The 17974-nt window shown below is 42.4% G+C and overlaps 2 protein-coding genes and 1 non-coding gene across 4 annotated transcripts; 1 reads left to right on the forward strand and 2 right to left on the reverse strand.

Moving 5' to 3' along the window:
• Nucleotides 1-1106: 1106 nt before the first annotated feature.
• LOC120659294 (tetratricopeptide repeat protein 5-like) lies at nt 1107-8622 on the reverse strand. The gene is made up of 13 exons (XM_039937373.1): nt 8234-8622; nt 7330-7439; nt 7132-7242; nt 6995-7052; nt 6557-6646; nt 5974-6068; nt 5773-5826; nt 5257-5394; nt 4617-4674; nt 4401-4515; nt 3051-3120; nt 2493-2564; nt 1107-1697 (listed from the first exon to the last, which is right to left on the reverse strand). The coding sequence occupies exons 1-13, from the start codon at nt 8421-8423 to the stop codon at nt 1581-1583; spliced, it is 1278 nt and encodes a 425-aa protein (XP_039793307.1). The 5' UTR covers nt 8424-8622; the 3' UTR covers nt 1107-1580.
• Nucleotides 8623-9146: 524 nt separating this feature from the next.
• On the reverse strand, nt 9147-13505 carry LOC120659293 (BTB/POZ domain-containing protein At3g50780-like). Of its 2 annotated transcripts, XM_039937372.1 has the most exons (4): nt 12823-13455; nt 12523-12585; nt 11327-12066; nt 9147-10461 (listed from the first exon to the last, which is right to left on the reverse strand). In XM_039937372.1, the coding sequence occupies exons 3-4, from the start codon at nt 11966-11968 to the stop codon at nt 9505-9507; spliced, it is 1599 nt and encodes a 532-aa protein (XP_039793306.1). In that variant the 5' UTR covers nt 11969-12066; nt 12523-12585; nt 12823-13455; the 3' UTR covers nt 9147-9504. The 2 variants fall into 2 exon arrangements, with proteins under 2 accessions (XP_039793306.1, XP_039793305.1); XM_039937371.1 differs by lacking the exon at nt 12523-12585 and having other exon boundaries at nt 12823-13505.
• Nucleotides 13506-17749: 4244 nt separating this feature from the next.
• TRNAE-UUC lies at nt 17750-17823 on the forward strand. The gene has a single exon. It is a non-coding gene; the product is annotated as a tRNA-Glu (tRNA).
• The last annotated feature ends 151 nt before the right edge of the window (nt 17824-17974 follow it).

Consider the following 17974-nt stretch of genomic DNA (forward strand, 5'->3'; position numbering starts at 1 on the left):
GCGTGCGTAAAGTTGCAGTGCCATGCATCATCAAGATCCAAGTCCTTCTCATTTCAAATTCAGGAGTTTATTTTTCTTAACAAAAAAATGCCTGATTCCTCTTGTCCAGATTCAAGTCGATGTACAGGCAGCTAAATTTGATCAATACCCGTGAAATTTCACTGAAGCTTGCCTGTCGCCAGATTCCTTTGCGAGAATTGCAGTGGCAGCTAGGGCCGCTGAGGTAACTGCATGTAGCTAGGGTCAAAAGAGAGTGGCACGCCACACGATCGACTCATCAGCCATCAGCACCGTTGCTTTGCTTTCCCACATAGATGTATCTTTCAGCAAAAGCTCTTGGAACTGGGCGTCTTGGCCGTCAAGTACTAATAGAACTAGAGCAAAGGGCCCATTGGGGGGTCATCATCCTCACTAGCCACTCATCTACTGCAACACCTTTGCTTTTGGTCGATGCTCACTGAAATGTTGACATCATATATGGTACAGGACATGCATGCCTACCTCTTTCAGTTCGCTAGCTTGCATTGATTTGACCACGCAAGACGAAGCACTCATCCAAGAACAATGTAAAGCAGATGGCTTTTTGCTTGTGGACGGTGCTGAAAACCTTCAGCTCCCTACTAGACACAGTATTCACTATTCAGTGCTCACTACTCGGACAGTGTACTGTACCTGTAGCCGTTGCCTGCCCAGCTGAAACATCTTAAATTTCAGTTTAAATTTCAATTTCGAAACGCTGCTTAGACGAAGCCACAGGCTGTGAAGGGCGCCTCTTCCAGCCCAGCAGACAGACCTCACCTCTGCCCAACAAAAGCCGCTGCCATGCACGCGTCGCCCATGTCCATGCCGATCCTGTCAGGCTCAGGCAGCCTGCAGCCCTGCACCAATGCAGAGGGAGACCCCTGCGTACCATAGCCAGGGGATTCATTCACTGCAATTCATGGCGTCCTCACCAAACCTCCTGGACGCAACGGATGGATTCAATGCGTGCATTGCAGGCGGAATCGCGACAGAATTCAATGCGAATTCTGGGGACGAGGGAGGGCCTCTGAGGCGCTTGCACAAGAGATTCAGAAAAAGGCCAAAGCAGAGTGCTGCACAGGAGATTCAGAAAAAGGTGGTAGCTCTGCGCTGCACAACTAGGCGACACTGGTCGGTCCAAACTGTTGACAGCAGCAGCTAGGCAGCTAGCTACTGTATGTACAGTGCAGTGTATTTGTACCCCCACCTAATCTCAGAGCACGGTGACACCGATGCGATTGCCATTGATGAGCACTGGATGCAGTGTAGTTGCTGTTCTTTGGGATGCAGTGTAGCTAATGTTCCTTTGTGTCAAAGCAAATAGTTGCGTTCAGCAGCTACCACTCGACGACATTGTGTCTGTGTGTATTGTAATACCGGGCGGAGGACGGAGGCAGAAGTTGGGACTTGGGAGGCGAAGCAACGGCAGCAACACATTTTTCATGCTATTGTTTTCCCCCTCTCAGGGCACGGAACAACCCACCGCCCAGCACACAGACGTGTCCAATACAACATATATAGGTATCAAAACCAACATTCTCAAGGAAGAAGAGAGAGAATCACGGTTTGTTATGTGCATGGATCGACGCCTGTGCGACATGATGAGGACCTGGAGCTTTCTCGTTGATTAGAATCTGTTCTGGAAAGTCAACTCGTATTGATTTAAACTGGTACCGCTGCATGGCGTCAAAGAAAAAGAATAAGTAAACGGACATAATTATCACAAATTATTGTACATCAGCAATTAATAAGTCACTATAATACAAGTCATTTCATTCAGAAATTAGAAAGAAAAACTGATGCACAAATCAAGGTAACATAGCGAAAACAACAAATCTCTTGTTCAAACCGACTCACATAACATTATTTCCTTCCAGCACATATTATACGAAGAATCAACTTAATCAATCGTTTCAACAACACTTCTTTGTCTGATGCTGACCAAAAATTTTAGTGTTGCGCATTAAGTGTGAGTTAGATGATGGCTACATTAATAAGTTCAATTTTCTTATTTTTACAAGTTTTCTTATCCGATGATATGTTTCTATGCACAGTAAAGAAAAGGCTAGTGATATGAACTGATGGGCCTTGTCACTCTTTTATATAATGGTCAGCGCATTCATTGCTCTTTTATATAGTTTCATGGGCCAACTATATTAATTGTTTTCATATAATGGTCTGTAAAAAAGGGATTGAGGTCACGAGGTGACTAGAGGCAATAACCAACTGTCACCATAAAAGCTTTAGGGTAGCATTAGATATTCCAGATGCAAGGGCATTATTTGACAATACACATGATGCAAATACCGTCCATAAGTTAAAATCTTAAGGATTTACAAATTTACAGCCAATACGCAAGGGAACATGATTAAGATGGGGTTAGGAAAAATGTCCCCAGATAAAATATGTTTGTCTGAGGTGTGGTGATGTAGTTTGACTGGAAGTAGAATATCATGTTATCAAAGGTGTACCTTGTCTTTCCATGATGCATCAAGAATTCTGTAGTATGGATCGAATAATACCACTCGATCACCCTCTTTAATCTGTGGCAGAGAAGACCTCAATTAGCATGGTACAACAGCAATTATAGAAGAAAAGGTTGGGATAGTCTCAAAATGTATTTGCTAAATCATAAACTAATCATGCAACACAAAGAATTCAACAATACAAATAAGTCGACAATTATCAAAGATTCTTAGACTGGAAATGAACTTGAATCACACTGATCATCTTTACTGCAGCAAAGGTTTGATTGGTGGATGGTAATCATGGTCATTAGTCACCCCCTCCCACCTCATTTTCCACCTCATAGGAAAATAGTGCTGGATATGCCTTTAGTTCTAAATATTTCAGTAAAATAGACCAGTTCTTGATAACAATTAACTGAAAAGCTATATCGCTTTTGTCCAGACATTACACAGCCATGATGAAACAAAGGTTAAACAAAAGACAACAATAGGGATAATCAAAGAACACTGCGCACATTTTTTTTTACTACGTGTGCATTCACCAGAGTTCTGAGGTCTTACCGCATCATTCCGTAGCCCATACACTGAAAGTATAAAATACGTCTGATCCAAGTCACATGTTAAATAATACCTGAAAAACATTAAAGATAACAATATACATTACGAACAATATGAGATATCAGGAGGAAGAATCAAGATACAATGGCATTTCTAGTAGGCACACCGTAAACTAACAAATATCTGCATACACCTTTACTCATCTGCATGATTATGTTGTACTTAGCCTATGATAACCAGATCCTCAAATAAATAAAAAGAAGGTTATAGAAAAATATTACAAGATATTTGATCGACTGTTCACATCTTTTCCTCCCTAGCTCCGAAGTCCAAAAAAAGGAAGCTTATAGTAAAACCATTCTCAACTATTATTTCGGATATATCCATTGGTACACACAATTTATTCATTGTAAAAATGAAATGCAGTCAGGACAAAGCTTCCAGTCATTACCACCGGCAACCAAGAATCATATATTCAGACCAGGAAATTTAAGGTGGTTAAATATTTCCAAAATAAAAAGGGAAACTGTAATGAAAATTGAAATGAAGTAAATGTTTACATCAATACTTTGTGCAAATACAAATCTCATTGCTTATATTTACCGAAAATTCCTGATGCCTAATGCTCAAAATCATTACAAAATGCTTGATGCATAACTGAGTAAGCATCCCAATCTCGAAAAAATACGGAAAAAACATCGACCAGCCGAGAACCTAGTAACCTACACAGGCCACCAACGAGCTAGGCACTGTTCCTACCATAGAACAAATACAAACTACTAGATATTATTTGGATTACAATTTTAATATACAAGTTATGTTTGCGATTTGGCTACCCTAACTCCCAGCTAAAAAACATTTTATAGGAGGTAAACTGCATGTACTAAGCTGTTTATAGCTCAAAAAACTGCTTCAACTGAGGCATGCACAGTATTATCGTAACAGTTTTTTAAATAAAGAATTAGATCAAGAGTCAATTTCACTTTCTATTTTCTTCCATGTTATTTAAACTACCTCCTCAACTACATGTTTAACAAATAGGTGCTTGGATGTTGGACCAACAAAAAAAAAGCCTTTTAGTCCAAAGCAAGTTGGGGTAAGCATGTTGGAACAGAATTTCAATTTCTTTTTTTTTCTATTAACAGCTATCATATCCTTGAACTGCATTTGTCTTCCTATCAATTATTAACAGTTATTGCACCGCACATAGTTAAAGTGTAAACATAAATGTTTCCAGCTATTTAAAATATACAAATGCCCTAAGGACAAGAAATCAGCAGGATGAAAAAAAAAACATGGGATGATAAAGCATGCATAATTAGCTTACTGAAAATTAAGTATAATTCAACTTACAGTGGAGCAACATTGTCATGTCTTATCAAAAGAACAATTTTTCCCAAAACAGCAATTGCTTTGTTCAAACCCTCTGATAGAATGCTTACGGTGGCTTTCTTGTGAGATGAATTCACTGTGACATTATAAAGGTATAAAGCATAAACAAGAAGTTAACAATAGTACTCGTATTTTTTGAAAAGAAAATGTAGAACTTCAATATTTGCAGTGTGTTACAATGGACACTACTCAAGGATGACACCAATGATGCTAATCTTTTGGATCGTAATTGTCCCTGTGGAAGAACATTATTATAAGTTAGCAATTTTCCCATAAAATAGAAAAAAACTATAATTTTCGGTAGCACAATGATGTGTTGTTTTAGTCAATGCATCCTCATCAAAACACCTACTCAACCAAATGCAAACTGAATAGTAAATTGATTCAGCACAGCTGTCATAAATACATGGGTAAGATATCTCGACACATGTCTAACAGAAAAAAAAAACTCTACAGATTACTTATTCCATGAACAACTTCATTGATGTAGTAGTGTTCAACATTAATTCATCACCAGAACAAATTAAGTTCTTAAGAAGATAACCAACTAGACCACAAGAAGTGGCCATACGATATATAAATATGACACTGTTATCAAACAAATATGAAATTCAACTTTTAAAGAAACAGAAAAAGTTAAGTTTGCATCACTAGAGATGCAGAAAAAGAGTAATCTCATTTAAGCTTCCAGTATTGACAGATATGCATAATCATTAAGTAGCAGCCATTCTGTGAATGCAATGCAGGATAAGCTATGTCAACTCTGCAATCTAAATAACATAATTATATACTGGGGCAATTTCCATAGTTTACATACCTTCATTGCATTCTCTAGCTTATCAAGGAGACTGATGATCTTCTGAACTTCTCTATCAGCACCGAGGCCAGGATCTTTTAAAGCTGCAGCTTCGAATCCACGAAGGGCCCTTTCATAATTCTCCAAATATTTGTCGGCCTAAGAGGACCAGGGTTTAAAAAAAATCACATGCAAATAATTATTGCACTTAGTTGCTGTTTAGAAATTGTTAAAAATATTACAAAAGGTTAAAAATAAACCTACAAGTATATTGTTTCCAAATCTAAACCCTTTTCACCACAACAATGTGACTGGCGCTGCAGGACAATATTGCCACACCAAGATGAAATTGTGGTGTGGCGATGATTAGCCTTAGGCCACGCTAGGCATGGGTACCTTACCACACCATGAAAAGTGCACGCAAGCAATAACTTACCACATATAATTGAGCTTACTTAAAAATGAAAGTGATCAAGGTAATATGAAAAAGATAATTTAATTTACTCTAAAAGATGTTGAATTATCTGGGACACTCACTGTGGCGCAATTATAGTAGAGGTCTGGATTCAAACTCATAGTTTTATCCTTCTCCTGCACATAAAATAAACTCAACAATATCAATATATAGAAATGAGTCACACAGAAAATAACTAGAAATCAATATAAGAAAGGTTACATGTCATATTCTCAATAATTTAACCGGAGAACAATAGCAAAAAGTACAAAATGTCAACTTACAGCATTTTGATATGCTTTCACTGAATGATGAAGCTTAGTGTGGTCCCAGGCTCCTCCCACAAAGAAGCTAGTGAGATAAGCATTACCCATATTGTCTGCAGTTAAAAGGACATAAGAAGAGCCTTTTTCTGAGGAACATTTGCTTTTGCTGCTGATTGAATTGCACTTTCGGTGTGTGCCACTGCTTTGCCAAATGAACTTTGGCAAATTTCAGGGGTATGATAACATATTGTATCTTTAACTCTCAAATGGTAGCATGTATATGGAACCCAATAAATCATGGATCTTGGTTATGCATCCATACAACTCGAAACTGGGGCATAACAGGTAGTGACCTCATCATGCAAGAAAATGAACCAAATCAGGTACTGATCCCATTGTGCAAGATCCATACTCCATAGTAACTGAAACTCTAATTAAATCATACAATCAATGCATCTAGTTTACAGTGCAATGTTGTAAAAAGAAAGAATGTAGTGATGTTAAATACTACAGACCGCAAATATGGATATGTTCTAATCGACAAATGTGAACTATGTAAAAAAAAAACTTCTGACAACTACACAAGGTAAAGAACTCTTACACCATGAATTGCCATCTTTAATGTCAAGCATAACAGCTTCTTTTGCATGCTTAATGCTCTCTTCCACTAAAAGCGCCTGGTCTTCACTACCTGAAAATGATAGCACGAAAAATGAGACAAGTAACTGAGAAATCTTCAGTTGAGACAAACGATCTCTTTTATAGTACAATGGTAGGTGCAAAATTAATACTGGAGATGTATTATTGATAGCAGTAGCTCAGCACTAAAGTATACATGAGAACTTGTTTCTGCAGCAGTTTTCTTCACTACTCTCACAAGCATATTAGGCAACAGAGATGCAGCAAAAACAAAAAGTTCCATGCACTTAGATAGAAAAGATAAGTGAAAGCATGATTAATTCAACAGTATGTTTATGATTTGACATAATCGGTAATAAGATATAGAGGAACTACTAATATTACAAAGGTAAATGCTCACCTTGAGCCATACTTCTTTCGAGCATGGAGAGCTGGCACAGTAGTTTCTTATCTGAACCCTGAACAATAAAAACATGCTGGAGAATTCAGAAATATAGAAAAAAGGATACTTTGAACTATTTCCAGGTTGATATTTACCTTGCTTAGTGCTAATGAAAAGCAATTCTTTGCTGCTGGCAGATCTCCCTTCTTCCAAATGCAGTTACCCAAACATAACCATGCATCTACAAGAGATGGATTCAGCTTTACCTAATATATAAAGTACCAAAAGCAAAAAAAATTAATTTCTTATGTGAGGAAGTGTATGCAAAGAGTTGTTTAGTCTCTGCTACATACTGCTTTGGATAAATGATCTTCAGCCTCCTTATGGTAGTCAGGAAAGACATCCAGTATTTTTCCCCTCAAAAATTCAAAAACACCACGCTGTTGTGGAGATTTCTTTTGTTCTGAAAGTAAAAGAAACAAAAAAAGGGAATGATTTAGGAGTGTGTCATGAAATAATTCCCTAAGGCACAGGGCATCATAGGTCAGGACGCATCAAGAACAAAATTGGTAAAGCACATGGATACAGCAAGGGATAGAAACCCTGATGCTGCTTGCGTTATGTCAAATGAGCTTGGAAATAGAAATGTTAAGGCGCAATTACACTACATACACGGATCGGTGATGATGCTACTATTTACTGAAAAATCCAAGGACATCAGCACAATACAATACAATGCATATGTTCGGAAAACAAAAGGAGGAACATTAGTTTTGCTACTTTCTCTATATGTTGGGAGTTGGGACACCCGGTTTTCTGTAGCACGCTAGCTCCCAGGTATAGCAATTGAATCCAGTAAGGTTTGCTGGCCATTCTGACATTGCACAGCCCATCCTATAGTTTGAACTAGTTCCAAGCAGGCAAGCACAACAACAGTGAGGTTTGCTGGACATGAAAAATCCAGAATTCTAGCATGGTGATCAACAGCACACTTCGCTTCTGTACAAGTAACGAATTAGGCATTTCCAAATTCCATGCCATTGTACTAGCACCCTCGAGTTGAGGGCAGGGAACCAACACAGATTGCAGAATGCTAAGCAGCTACCATCGAGGGGCCAGCGCTGGTGATCGAATTCGAATCAGTGGCGGGCAGCGGGCGCCGGACTCTGCGCCACTACTACCCGGTGCGCTACTACTAACAGAATCAACTGCAGTAAACAGTGGATTATGGATGCCGGCAGGTGGGAAGGCGCGTACCGGGCGGAAGCGCGTCGAGGAGGGCGAGGGCGTCGTCGGCGCGGGCGCGGAGTGCGGCGGCCTTCTCGGCAGGGTCCTGGGGGAAGAAGGTGTCCCGGAGGCGGTACAGCTCCTCCGCCGCATCCGCCGCCCGCTCCAGAGGCGTTCTGCTCCCTTCCTCCGGGCCGGTCGCCGGCTTCTCTGCCGACATGGGATCCAGGCCAGGAGAGCGAGGGCGGCGAGGGGAACGGGAAGGCGTCGCGGGAACGGAGATCCAGCACGCGCGGCGAGCAGCACGGCCGCGCGGGAGCAGGCGAGTAGGCGACTGACTGGAGATGACGCGGGGGCGGGGGGTGTGGGTGGGAGAGGATGGGGAATCACTTTCGCAGGAGATTCAGAAAATCAGAGAGGTCAAAATCCAGAGCAGCGCCCAAAGGTAATCTCAACCGTTGAAATTATCAACTCCTCATACAATCACTTGGTCATCATGAGTGTGTATACGAAGTGATCAGAAAAGTCCATAAAGCTGGTGTTCAATCCTTTTCAGTTCAAATTTATTTTTAATTTGTTCAACAAAGAAAAAGATTCCTCTTATCCAGATTCAAGTCGACGTACACGCTGTTCGGTTTGGTAGAAATTTGTTAAATTTCAGATGCATATAGGGAGATCCCTGCGTGCTTCACCATCGCCAGGCGATTGACTGCATTGTATCAAAGCTCTGCACACCTACTGCATCGTAGCTCCGGTTCATCTGCATCATTTGAAGAACACCTCGGTGAAAACTTGAACGAGAAATTTCAGAATTTGCATCTGAATTCATGAGCCTTTCAGAATTTAACCCCCTAACCCACATGTCAATGACTCAGATTGACCCGACATGTCATTGTGATAAGGCGGTCAAATTCTGAAATCTCTCAACTTGAACTAGCAGTCATGGCTCAGTCACAGGTTACATTTTCTTCACCTGAGTTCACAAGGAAGACCACACAAGTATTCAACTCAGAAGCACTAGCAGTAAAATCACAGGAGATTGATTTCTGTACCAAGAAATCAGACAGTTTTCTCACCCCCAAAGCATTACAGCACAAGGACAACCAACACAAGATTAACCTCAGTTAAAAAGATCACCACTAGTGATCCTACACTATACTCCTCTCTTCTCCAGCATCTTCCTCCTAACTGAAACCAAGTCTCTCCTACTACCTTGTAAGAAAACCATTCTTACTAACTTCTTGCAACCTTATAAGTTGCAGCCAGCATTACACACTGTTATTCCCAGCAATATCGGCCGATCAGTGCTGCCCCGATGAGCTCCCCGGCTGCTCGGCGTAGGGCCTGACGAAGGTCCTCCTCCACCAGACCTCGAACGCCCTCTGCAGGTTTGGGCACCCGTCGCCGGCCTTCAGGAACCTGCCCAGCCACGCGAGCAGCACGGCCTGCTGATCCTCCAGCGGCAGCGTCAGGATGGTCTGCCCGACGCCGTCCTCCACCACCGTGCGGTCGAACCACCGGCACCCGTGCAGCAGCCACCTGTAGTCGTCCATCAGAGGCTGCAGCCACACGTCCAGCAGCCGCCGCCGGGTCTCCTTCGACGGCAGCGCCTCGCCTTTCCCGACGGCCACCAGCAGCCTCGCGCTGACGCAGCTCACCAGGTGCCGGTGCATCACCGGGATCTTGGGGTGCAGCTCGGCCAGCTCCGCCTGGCTGGCCCAGATGACTGTCAACTCTTCAGCTGCGTGCCTGTCTGATAGGATCTCGGCTAGCCACAGGAGGTTATCAGCCTCCAGAGTGATCTTTCTGAACATCTGCTCTTTGTCATCTGAAGATTGTTCAGCAAGCACCTGCGGATCGGAAGCTTGGCGAAACAATGCCAGCAAGGAATCCAGGCAGTTCTGGAAACAACTGTACAATGTGGTGACACAGGAGGAGTCTGCTGAAGAACCATTGGTGGTGCATATGTTGTTGTTCTCCTTGAAAAGCTTCAGGACCAGAGATTTCATCTCGCGACGCCCTCTGTCCTCGCTGCTCTTCAGCACCAAGTCAATGATATGCGCAAGAGTGTCGTTCGGCGGATTTGTTAGGATGTCAGATGTCACCCTCTTCAGCAAGGGGTCAGCTCTGTGATCCTCATCGTGCAGTTGTCTTATGGATGTCACGACATTTTCTTCCTCGTCGCCGACCCAAGGAACTGCTTCCAGATAATCTAAGCAAGACATGATGCATGCACTGAAGCCTAGTGATTCTGCGACCTGTAAACAAAACAAATTATGAAAAATAAGACACTAATCATGAAAGGAACTGCTTCCAAGTTAAGAAGTCAAATTTGCTTTTTCAAATCTGGTTAATTGTTTCTAAGTAGCCATTTTCAGACAGTCAAGCTACAGATTATGTTCCGAGAACTAGTTTCACTGCCATTAATTCCATAAGGAAAATGCATTGCAGCCTGCCTAAATTGAGACCAGCCAACCTACCTAAATTGAGTCAATCGACAGAATTTCTATCAATATGCAATGTCTGTCAGATTTATACAAAAAGGCGGTCCAAAATGCAATAGGATGAAATGGACATCAAGATATAATCAACAGCATCTAATCAGAATTCACATTTTGCAAGAATAGAGTTTCACTCAACTATGTTTGAATTAGTGAATTTCAGTTGGCACAGGGGCATATTTTCTGCTGGTTTGGGGTCATTCCAAACACACCTGAAGTTCAACATTTTTAATACAAATACAATTTTGTAAAAGAAAATATAACTTTTAGCAGAAGCACCTAGGTAATACAGAAAAATACCCAAATATTGCAAAATAATATACTGTATGACCATATGGCCATGTGGCAAACTAAATTGTCGAAATAGAAAAACATGCCACTTTTTTCTTTTCCATCCAAAACAAACAAATTGTTTTAAAATTCCAGATCCAAATTAGGATGCAATTTAAAAACTCCTAGTTAGATGAGGAGTTGGTGACATATCAGTCCAAACTAGCAGTTGTTTTCATCTAGTATGGTTCATATATGCTTCAATATTTGTGAATAATATGCAAAGAGACATATTATGTTATATATAGCATACAAACAAATTGGCAAATCAAGTAACCATCACAGGAAAAACCTTCAAGATTCGCAGAACTCGTGGAACATTTTGCCTGATCAGCCTCTGCTTGACATCCTTACAGTACATCAACCCAACAGTCTCGACATAAATCTCCACATCCTCGCAATCCGGCACCTCAATGCACGACACCGGAGACTGCCTCGAGATTCTATCGGCAAAAAAGGTACTGTTTTCAGCAAGGATGTTCTTGTGAACAATCATCTTCACAGCAACCCCTTCCTTGCCATACAGCACAACCTTCAGATCACTCGAACCGAGCTGCCCAAAGCCAACCGAAATCTTATGTTGCTTTGGTCGCTTCTCATGTGCCGGTGCAGGTGCTACCTTTGGTGGATCAGGGGCAGCAATAGCATCTGCTGGAGGGCATATTTGCTCATCTGAATTGGTTCTAGACCTAGTAGGTGTGGACTGTGCTCTCTTCTCTGAAGAAATGGTCGGTGCCCTCTGAACCGAGGACGCCTTTGATGGAGAAGGGGATGCTCCCCCTCTGGGTCTGTCCTGATGGTTTGGGCTCCTTGCTGTCTTCTGAAGTGCGGCCTGTGATGGGCAACACCAGAATCCTTCCGGTGTGACGGCAATGGGGACATTTCTGATTCTTGGTGGCTGGCCATCAAGTCTTCCAATCTTGAATTCTGCCATGTATGAACAAGCCTGTATCTTCAGAGGTGGCAAACTTAAAACACTTTTAGCTTTGGTGAGGTTTATTTGTGATTTGCGAATGGTGCTTGTCTTCACACCTGAAACACAATAATTGAACTGTTTAGTTCACATTTCACACAAACAACTGAATCAGAGTATTTAGCCAAAAATCACAGCTAAGAAACAAGAAGCATGGCACTATTTAGTAGTCGTTTATGAATGGTGGTTACAAGAACTGAACAACTTAGTTCAGATTCCACGCGAACCACTGAATCGGGATATGTGGTCAAGAATCCTAGCAACAAGAAAACATGCAGTATTCATGTCCTTTAGTTGTTATCAATCCAACCCCCCCCCCCCCCCCCCCCCCCCCCGCGCGCGACAAGATTATTTAATAGGATATGGCTAATTACAGTTAACTCTCATCTCCTACTTACTGAATAGAGCTTTGCCAATGAACATCAAACCTAAGCTCATGCCTAAAACAGAGGACAGAAAAAGAAAAATGCACATTCCGTAAGAATGAGTCTTTAGCTAGCGTGGCGCTCATTTACCTTAGAGTCTCCAACCTCCGAGAGTCTGAGCAAGCAAACTCAAGAATCATTTCGCCATTCACACTGTTGCAAAGCCACCAAACTTAAGCAGGGGCACCGGGGCGGGGAAAACATAAAAAAAAATCTAAATCCACAAGAGCAGGATCAAGGAAGAACATAGCGCATGCTATCCCTCTTCAGCTCCCACATCACGCACGCACGCACGCACAAATGTCCAATCTCCCATGAAATTGACTCGAACCTGAACCCTCAACACTACAGAAAGCAAAGACGAGAAGCAGTAAAATCGAGCAGAATTACCTCACTCGCATCCAAGCTCAGCGCAGCTCAATCATCGCCGCACAAGTCAGCCACAATCAGGAAGAAGGGAAATGTCTCGCTCACAGTCACAGCCACACCATTCCTGACCTCACCCCCTGACTCCCTGAGTTGGCAACGGGCGGAAGAAAGAAGAGAAGGCGAGGAGCATAAAGGCTACCCGTCAATTCATCTCCATCTCCATCTGCATCTCCTTTTCCCCATCAGCAATCAGTGGTGTCCTCCCTTTAGCCCGCTAGCACACCGCGCCTGCCATCATGCCTCCCTCGCCCCTCCCCTCCTCCGGCCTTCCCTCCCCCTTCAAGATCTCTTTTTTAAGCTTTCTTTCGCTCCTCTCTGCTTGGCCCCTTCCTTCCTCCTCACATTCACAGTGACTGGTTTTCAGTTTTCACACCCCGTTGTGCGCTCCAGCAGCCAGCAGCTACTGGTCCGCCTGCTGCTGCGTCGCCATCGTAGCAGCAGGGGAGAAGAGCTCAAACAAACGCGACTGTAGAAGCAGCAGCAACGAGTACTGGGGGCCTGGGGCGTGTCGCTTCCGGCGTTTTGCTCCCTTGATTGGGTTCAGAGTACTCGGGATGCCTCAGCCTCTCAGTCTCGATCTCAACCACGGCGTCTGCCTCCCTGTCCGTCCTGAGCTAACTAGGATTCGCCTGTCACCGGCCACGCCGCTGCCGGTGCTTGCAAAAGTTTTTTACTGCAACTTTTAGCTTTCTCTCTATCATCAGATTCTAGTTTACCGTGCTGATGCGCGGGTCCCGCGTGTCAGCGTGCGGCTGCTACCTGCCATTGATAGCACGGTGGTGCGCGTGCAGCGTGGCAGGGGTCGGTTTCTCGAATCTGGAGGTGCCTTTGACTGCTGCCGGAAAGGTAGAAATTTCTTGTACGTCCCAAATGACTCATTGGATTAAGATACATTTAAAAAGAGTAGAATTTCGAACTTGTGTTTGGGTCTTCAGAAATAAAATTTGTGCTTGGAAAAGCCGTGACTGTGAGAAGCAGCAATGCCCATCACAGTGTCCACTACACTACCAAACACTAGCAACCGGACACTGAAACGGATACCCAATGCTCCAAACTTCTTCAGACTCGGAGAAGAGAAAAGCATGCTTTTGTAGGTGCTCGTTTGCCATCTTCTGGCTTCGGACACTTGATCATGGAAGAAAAAGAAAGGGCTATTGCCGCTCGGTTTCAAATTCAAGCCAATGCTTTCTTTTTAGAAAAAGAAAGGATCACCCTTCAAAAAAAAAGGATCAAGCCAATGCTTTCTTTTTCATTCTTGGCTCTTTGGCCAACGTGTACTCGTGATTGAAAGAGTCTTCTCTCCCTAAAAAAAAGAGCTGCTCAATTTCAAACTTGGTCTACAACTTGCATCCATTCAGGAATCTTCTAACCCAGATATTTAGTCTTACATTTGGGGATCCCCATATTTCTCATCCACCAAAGCCTACAAGCATCTTACTGGGCATAGAGTGACACATGCTGCTTTTAAATGGCTTTGGAAATCGGCTTGTCAGAACAAGCACAAAGTATTCTTTTGGCTACTGTTGAATGATCGGCTTTCTACCAGAGAACTGTTGAGAAGGAAGAATATGGCCCTACCTTCATACTCCTGTGTTTGCTGTAGTCAGTCTATGGAAGAATCATTGGAGCACTTATTCATTTACTGCAATTTTGCACAACTCTGCTGGGCTTCCATTGGGTTAATGGTGGGATATGATGATGCCTTCACCACATTGGAGAACTTAAAGCTACAGCTTAGGGTGCCATTCTTCATGGAAATTATCATCACTATGAGCTGGTGCATCTGGATTCAGCGTAATGATTTTATTTTTCGTAACATTCAGCCCACTCAGGACCAATGTTTCAGACATTTTCAGAAGGAATTTTCCCTAGTTATACTTAGGGCAAAATCTAGTATCAAAGAGCCAATGTCATCATGGCTAGAAGCACTTGTATAATTGTCATGATCTTTTTGGTTTCTTTCTTTGTTTCTTGAGCAACTTGTATGCTGCTACACTTTTATTTTATTTTAATATATAATCAGTAGGGGAGAACCCCTCCTGTTTCATCAAAAAAAAATTCAAACTTGGAGCCTATCACTAAAATTGAGGAATTCTAGGCAAGATATTAAGGTTGGGCGTGCATGGTTTATCCCCTTATGGCTGTCGACGGTAACAAAACACAACTTGCGTATTATCGTGTTTTGCCTTGAGCAAATCAACATGCTTGTCCCTAAGCAAGTCACTAGGTATAGTTATTGGGTATAGTTATGCGTAGTTTATGTATGCTACCTCAGTTCAAAATCAGCATTTGTCGGTCTAGTTTATCACCATTAATCCTCCTTAAGGTTGACACTGGTGCTTAGACAGACCACCACAAGCCACAAGAGGAAATATTTTTCCCCCTCAGATAATGTACAAATACAATTTTTTTAAAAAAAACCCCTTGGACAAGTAGGATGATCTTAGTTCTCTCAGTTAAAGTTGTCAATAAAATTTTGAACAGGTCCAGGCATAATGCAGTGATGAGGTTACTTATTTTGCCTTCAAGCCTTGTGGCCATCTTCATCACATTACAGGAGAGTGTGCGTCAGCACACGACCAAGGGTTAGCGTACTAGAGTGGGTACTCATACACGTAGGCTCTTTGACCAGCAGAAGAGTTCCCTTCCTTTTCCTGTCGACTTGTGAGCTGTGTTTAACACTTTTCCAGTCTCGGCCGGACTGAAGGACACGAAATAAAGTTGATGGGTTTTATTCCCCCATGTAGTCGCCTTTCTCTCAAGAAAAGTTGGTGGTTGAAATGGTGTACCCAAATGGGACTAGCTTTTCTTTGCTTGGGACACTGGCGATGCTGCTTCGAATTTTTTTGACCGGCCCTGGCTCACATCGAGGTGAGTAGGTGACGAATGCTGTCGGGTTGGTGAGAGGTGTTGGAACACATACCGAAAGGCACGGGCTAGTGTTGACGATTAAAATTGGCACAGATCGAATAGACCGGTCTGACCGGTGTCTGCGAGCGGTCTGATCAGTCTGGGCCATGTAGTCGGTCTGACAATACCGACCGGTCTGACCGGTCTATCTGGAATCCGGATAGAATTAGTACTCTTGTAGATTTAGATTTGTAAAAAGATTCTTTACGGGATAAGTCCACCCCATCCTATAAATATAAAAAGTCACGGCCGATTGAGGGTATCCAGTCGATCAATCAATACAACTTTTATCTTTTTATTTTCTTTTGCCCTAGCTTTTCCAATCTACTATACTTTATGTTTCTCTTTCGTCTCTACGTCAATTGACGGTGTTCTAGGTGGCCTGCCAATTCTAGAATAACTCTATGTGCGCCTGCCCTGACGGGTCTTCCCAGGCTAACGTTCGTAGGTTCGTCACCATTCTTGTCGGCGGTGACCAGTCTGACCGCTCGCTATAACCGATCCGACCGGTTTACGCAGGAGGCGCTGCAGCGAGCTCCTCCTCGCGTCGCACGTTCAAGTGCGTTCGTGTGTTAATCCCGAAAGGCGTCAACGGCTAGCTGGACAAAGACTGGTACGGTGGCCACTGGCGAGTGAACTATGGCATCAAACTTCACATACCAATTGCAAAGATAATTTCAGTGCATTATAAAATATGTTAGCGCTAGATACTTACATATACATGTGATGTTCATCGGTGAAAACAATGGTATACCAATAAAATCATAAATTAGGATAATTTTTAATGGATTATTTTAAATATTTTTTATAACATTATCCTAACTCGGAGCCACGTTATACCACTTGGACTTGGTACGTAGAAGTAGACTCATAGTAGTAGACCTTAGGCTTTAGCAAAAACTTGAGGTTTAACGGTGCCACCATATTTCGTTAAGAGGAAACAACCGGCTTACTGGTTAAGAAAACTCTCGAACCCTTGAGAGTGATTTTTTTAACCCCAAACTGAAATCCACTCTCATGGAGAGTCGAACCTAGGGTCTAAGATCCGTTCACGACCTTGGGCTTTAGCCTACGCAGTTACTTGTATCCATGTGTTAGAACATGAGTGCAAGAAGAGTGAAGGAAAACTAAATCAGATTAACACTTCAATCGATCTTTTCTTCTAAACGAGCCATCCAATTTTAGATACGCTTGAACCATGGTATTCGTTTGAATTGATGCAATAAAATGGTATCGAATATGTTGTTATATATTTTTATTTTATGATTTCAACATTTCAATGGGCTAGTTCAACATTTCAGATGTACCGTTTCAATATTAGCGTATACTTTTTCAACATTTTTTAGAAAATGTTGAACTAGGTTCTCTAAACTGTTGAATCAGTGTTTTCAAAGTATTGAATATTGTATTACGAGGATTAGGAAGAAAAACAAATGAAAATATATAAAGAAGCCTAGAACATGCTTACAGGCTGACGCTCCCTCTCTGACAACGGGTTGCGACGAGCTTGCATGCTGCTTTTGTTGTTCCGTCCGCTGCATGCTCCCGGGCTGATCTTCCGGGAGCTGCTTGGGCCTCGAGCAGAGGTGTCGCAGCAGCAGCAGCTTTGTCCAGAATTTTATGTTTTGGGTTTAAAATCAACCCAACAAACTGGGCAACATATGTGATCCAGCTAAATTTATGGTTGGAATAATTTTTCAATTGTTCCAAGAACAAACAAAAACTTGTTCTGCAACAAAAGAAAAAGCTCCACGTTATATGATAGTTTGTCTTCCTCGCAAAAAAAAAATGATAGCTTGTCTGCTAGTCACATATGTGACTCCTAGGTGTTGTGCTCCTTTTTTACTATTCGTGATTGGGCCGTACACTATTTGGGCATTAGGCAGATGGGCCATGGTGGGCCTTGCCAGATGTCTGATTCGTCTTCCGGAAGAGAGGAAAACTTTGATTAAATTATCTGTCAATTGTAGCCATCATATCCATTGTCGTCTAGTCCGGTTAGGATACCTGGCTTTCACCCAGGCGACCCGGGTTCAAATCCCGGCAATGGAATTTTTTTTGACCTTTTTTAAGTTGAACCGTCGTTTCTATGCCTTAGCTGATCCGTTCAGCTCTTCGTAACGTCTGATTAACAGACGAAACAGAAATTTTGTGTAAATTTCAACATCAGGACTGTATCCAATCTATCTGCGAGAGCAACTTG

Source organism: Panicum virgatum, chromosome 2N (genome assembly GCF_016808335.1).
Source record: "Panicum virgatum strain AP13 chromosome 2N, P.virgatum_v5, whole genome shotgun sequence".
In the NCBI taxonomy this organism is placed as follows: domain Eukaryota; kingdom Viridiplantae; phylum Streptophyta; class Magnoliopsida; order Poales; family Poaceae; genus Panicum; species Panicum virgatum.

Coding starts and splice junctions, on each gene's coding strand:
- LOC120659294 (XM_039937373.1), bottom strand. CDS start 8,423: ATGTCGGCAGAGAAGCCGGCGACCGGCCCGGAGGAAGGGAGCAGAACG. Junction 5,827..5,973: donor TGAAAGCATATCAAAATGCT/GTAAGTTGACAT, acceptor TTTTATGTGCAG/GAGAAGGATAAAACTATGAG. Junction 1,698..2,492: donor ATGCATCATGGAAAGACAAG/GTACACCTTTGA, acceptor GACGCCATGCAG/CGGTACCAGTTTAAATCAAT.
- LOC120659293 (XM_039937371.1), bottom strand. CDS start 11,968: ATGGCAGAATTCAAGATTGGAAGACTTGATGGCCAGCCACCAAGAATC. Junction 10,462..11,326: donor GAGTTCTGCGAATCTTGAAG/GTTTTTCCTGTG, acceptor TTTTGTTTACAG/GTCGCAGAATCACTAGGCTT.